Source organism: Montipora foliosa, chromosome 2, assembly GCF_036669935.1.
Source record: "Montipora foliosa isolate CH-2021 chromosome 2, ASM3666993v2, whole genome shotgun sequence".
Lineage (NCBI taxonomy): Eukaryota > Metazoa > Cnidaria > Anthozoa > Scleractinia > Acroporidae > Montipora > Montipora foliosa.
The window spans coordinates 50289522-50294521 of NC_090870.1; the positions used below are offsets into that span (position 1 = coordinate 50289522).

General features: G+C 37.9%; 1 protein-coding gene across 1 annotated transcript in view; it reads left to right on the plus strand.

Moving 5' to 3' along the window:
- LOC137991776 (eukaryotic translation initiation factor 5B-like) overlaps nt 1-5000 on the plus strand; it is a 9986-nt gene that overhangs the window by 4717 nt on the left and 269 nt on the right. The window contains exons 2-5 of the mRNA XM_068836811.1: nt 209-758; nt 2947-3048; nt 3547-3654; nt 4316-4351. Coding sequence (XP_068692912.1) covers nt 209-758; nt 2947-3048; nt 3547-3654; nt 4316-4351 — 796 coding nt within the window. The remainder of the gene's footprint in view (nt 1-208; nt 759-2946; nt 3049-3546; nt 3655-4315; nt 4352-5000) is intronic.

A 5000-nucleotide genomic window follows, 5' to 3' on the forward strand; every position in this document is an offset into this window, starting at 1 on the left:
AAATACTCCAGCTCTTTCATCAATTATTTCGCAGTTGCAGTTAAGGTGACTGTATGATGCAGTTCAGTCATTATTAATGTATAAATTGATCTGATTATGTCATCGGGTAAATTAGTTCTAATCAAAGCCCGCCTCAGATCAACCTTGCTCATCATAACTTGTGATCGCTGCAGCAATCGGTAATTCATTTCGATGATCTGACTCGCAGGTGTCTGAAAAGAAGACGCTAGTTCAGAGAGATGCAGTCGTGGATCTTCGCAAACAGATAAATGGAATGACAAAGAACATTCAAGTGCTTTCCGCCTTAATGAAAACACTTTACGAAGATGAAAACCTTGGCATAAATCTCAGAAAGCTTCGAGACGACACGCGCGACGATGCTATGGTATGCCTTAAAGATATCCTTCCACTTTCCGTTGGGTTTGTGTCATGCGTAACCCACTACTTTGAGAACTCTGGAACTCTTGAATATGATCAGTGGTGTCGGTTGATTTCTCGTATCCTTGAAAAGACTATTGGCTACAGACAGTTAAGTGAGAGGATCCGGCAGAGGTATGAAGATTCTTTGGTTCCTCTTAAGAAAAGACAATACCAAGCAAAGCTTGTACAAGCAGAGATGAGAAAGCGTAGAGAGGAATTCCAAAGAAGACAAAGAGAGCTAGAAGATACTGCAAGAACCAAAAGGAAATGGGCCATTGTACTTGCTTTTTTGCCGATAGTTAACATAATTGCGTATCCAACGCTGTCGGCCTCTGCAGGTAAAGATGATAAATTGGTGAAGGAAAACGGTGCTCAGGCTGCAAAAATATAATAAGTTGCGTTTACACGCTAAAACGTTAAGCCGGTGAGTCAATGACATTACGTTTCCCTAGATCCAACCCTGTGATGTCCAATCGGTCAGTTTGGAACGTGGGTAATGGGGGACTATGAAGTCCAAAACTTACGCTCAAAGTAAACAACCTTTGGATAAAAGTCAAAGCTCAAACTTTTGCCTGTCAAGTGTTAAGCAATCACATTTTCAAAATCTGAAGAAAAAAAGGAGTAATTTTTTTTTATCTCAATAGCACATTAGCGATTTGTAAATGACCAACTTGTCGCTTCCTTCTGTTTGAGTTTCATAACTCTCTTAATTATTAAGTGTATTTCAAGTGCCATCATTCTCTATTCTCGGTCACAAACTGAGCTATAATGGGGCTCGTTTCTATTCACCTGGAGCTTCTGATATCTTATGCTGAGGTGGAAGGTGGGCTCCTCTGTAGCCATTACACACAGTGGTTCACACCTGAAACTTTCGGTATCAACTGTTAGAGGCGGAAGGTGAGTGCATTCACCTGGAGCTTCTAATATCTTATGCTGAGGTGGAAGGTGGGCTCCTCGTCTGTAGCCATTACACACAATGGTTCACACCTGGAACTTTCGGTATCAAGTGTTAGAGGTGGAAGGTGAATGCACTCACCTGGAGCTTCTAATATCTTATGCTGAGGTGGAAGGTGGGCTCCTCGTCTGTAGCCATTACACACAATGGTTCACACCTGGAACTTTCGGTATCAAGTGTTAGAGGCGGAAGGTGAATGCACTCACCTGGAGCTTCTCATATCTTATGCCATGGTGGAAGGTGGGTTCCTGATCTGCAGCTAGTACACACAATGGGTGCACACCTGGAACTTTTGGTATCAAGTGTTAGATGCGGAAGGTGTGCACACACCTGGAGCTTCTGATATCTTGTGCTAAGATGGAAGATGGGTTCCCCATTGATAGTCACTACATAGAATGGGTTCACACCTGGAACTTTCAGTATCAACTGTTAGAGGTGGAAGGTGTGCACACACCTGGAGCTTCTGATATATTGTGCTAAGGTGGAAGGTGGGTTCCCTGTCGACAGTCACTATATACAATTGGTTCACACACCTGGAACTTTGAGTATCAAGTATTAGAGGCCGAAGGTGTGTGCACACTTGGAGCTTCTGATATGTTGTATTGAGGTCAAAGGTGGGTTACCTTCTATCACAAGGATTTATTTCAAGTTTGGTGCTAGAATGCAAATGGTTACCTTTGGTTTATAAAATTAGCTTCATATCCTTAATTTGCCATATTCATTCATTTAAAAGTAACAATTGCTTAAAACAACAACTAATTGTCAATACAATCTCTTTTAGCCAATGATACTTCCCTCTTACTTTGTCCTTTTTTTCAGGTCACATTTTCCGGGACTTTCCCTGAATTGCCTGACCACAATTCAACTGTGGAATCTCCAGCTTCGTTTGCATAATACTTTTGTACAGTTTGTATTGGCAAGTGAAAGATGTTTAAGTAGTCTAGATCTAAAAGTTAAAAAGTTATCATTCAGTTAACTTGTGAATGTCCATCTGGATATTCACAATGGACATTATTTTTTTGTTGCTTCCTGAGGAACACAATAAAATTATATGCTGCAGGTAATTTAGAAAATGTTCAAAATGTGAAAATTTCACAACTCCAAGTGGCACATCATCCTTTCATGTTATTTTATCCTCGTTTTGAGCATAAGCGTAATTATCTATAATTTTCTGGATTTTTCATGACTGCTAATAAAATTCTATGACTTTACAGGCCAGAAAAAACATTTACATATTCCATGGCTTTACCACCTTTTCCATGACCCTGCATGAGGATATTAATAAACTGTTTTGTTGCTTCCTGGATAACTTATTAAGCTGTTGCAACAGCCAAAGACCAGGAAAAGAAAAAATAGTTTAGAGGGTAGGAGAGAGGAGAAAAACAAAAACCCTACAAAAAGTAACTAGTTCCATCACAGGTACCATTAACTCTCCGAAATTACAATGTAGTTGTGAAAAGTGCTCAATACTGCAATATTCAAGGTGCGGAAATAAATTGACAATGAAATAAATCCTCAGCAAGCTACATTAATAAACAGGTTTGTTGCTTCCTGGATAACTTGTGCTGCAGGTCTTGTCAAGGAAGGGATACGATCAAAAAAACAAAAACACAAGCAAGAAGGCACGGGAGAGGATAAAAGCAAAAAGTGTACCAAAAGCAGTTCCATAAGAGGTAACAAAAACTCAATTGTTTGACTAACAACTAATGTACGGTACTTGGTTCTTGGGTTTTCATGCGGTTGCCCGGGTTCAAATCCCGTTCAAGTCTCTTGTTTGAATTTTTTTTCCGGTTGTCCTGAATTCAACTCCAACATGCTTTGTAAATAGCCATCTGGTTGCATCCTGCCAGTTAAGGTTCTTAATTAAGTGTGAATTGTTTCCTTCACATTGTTAAAAGTGGGTTTTCTCTGATCTAGCTTGCTAGCCAAGTGAACTTCCGCTATGTGTATAAACAAAGCATTTACATTTATTACAATTTATTATTGTTTGAATGATCATATTGTTATTTGTCCTTTTTTTTTCTGACTGGTAGGTGTCACGCAAAAAACAAAAATAAAGAAACACAAAGCAAACGGTATGATTAAAATGATTATGATTGATTGTTATCCATTGTATTTTGCACCATCATTATAAAAGACATTCAAAACTGTTTGGTGCTTTATTGGAACAGATGCTGGTCGCGGAAAGGAAAGAAAAAAGCGGGTAAGAGAGGAAAGAGCAGATTTGGAAAGCAGGGACACAAGAAGAGCTAAACAAATCAAACCCAGTGCAGTGACAGGTAAGAACATTACTTTATTAATATTGCATACTGTATGTATATTTTGATTCAAGTTAGATGATCCTCAGTTTAAATAATAATGCAAACAAGGGAAAAAGTCCTCTATTGCTTTTACAAAATATTTCTCAAAGATAATTCGACAAATGAAGGAAACAAATAAAGGAAAATTCTTGATTGAAACATATATTTTTTTGATACACGCTCATATTTCCTATCAGTCAATCAAGACGCACGTCCGAAAACATATAACCAATCAAAATTCACGTGATGTCACAGCCGTGTTTCCATACTCTCATCTACAATGAGAGTGCGCGTACTATCCCAATTATTTTATAATGATGTATGGTACATGTACATTGGTCTAGTGACAAAAAGAGAAATAAGAAATACATAAGGTAATATGCATGTACAAGAATAATAACACAAAATGAAAAAAGGCAACATGGCATGCAGACTTCACTGTTAATAGTCAGAGAGCCCTGTGCAGCAAAGATGCTCCCATGATCAGTGTAATATCTAGTTTCCGACAAATGATTTAATGTTGTCATAAATTGGGGTCAATGAAAATCTGAAGTGTTCAACTTGAATTTAATGTAGACAAGCAACTACAAATCTTCAAAAATCTAACTATTTGTTGTCATGTTTGCTTGTCATCCCACAGATGTTGTGAGAGAAGAGAAAGAAGACAGGAAGACAGGTATGATAAGTTTCCCCTTTAGGGCCTCACTTGAAGTACCTATGAAGTATAAGCTACTTTTTGCTTACATGAAAGACATTTCACAAGTACCAAAAATTGTATTTTCTTTGCTGAACTATCTGTCCCTTTCCCAAAGTTATTAAAGTTTTAGTTTAAAAATTGTTGATGTAACAAAAACGTTTCCATTCAACAAAAATCACAAAATCAAGTATGCACGTTAATCAAACTTGGCAGCAGTGATGTACGTCAGAGACATTGCCATGGCAACTTTCTTCTCCCCAGTCCATCTTGGCAAAGGACATAACATCTTTAAATTTGGATCAATTAAGGAGGGTCAAACAATTTAACTTGAAACACAAGTAGTTACACCTGTTTATAAGCTTGACGTAAATTCACAAGCATCATTAATTTTGACAGCAACACACAAATGTTCTGGAAGAAATCTGTTATTTTGTGATTAGTCTTTGTACGTAGACTATTTCAAAGAAGAAAATGCCACTGTTTATCATTCAGAAAGGTCTTTCAAAGAAGCCAAACATAGTTTTCCCGTCATAGGCACTTACAGTTTGCTTATGTCTACCATTTGATGTCTTTAAGAGAGGAAATGTGGCATTTAACCCATTCACTGCTCAGGCATCCCGGGATGCCT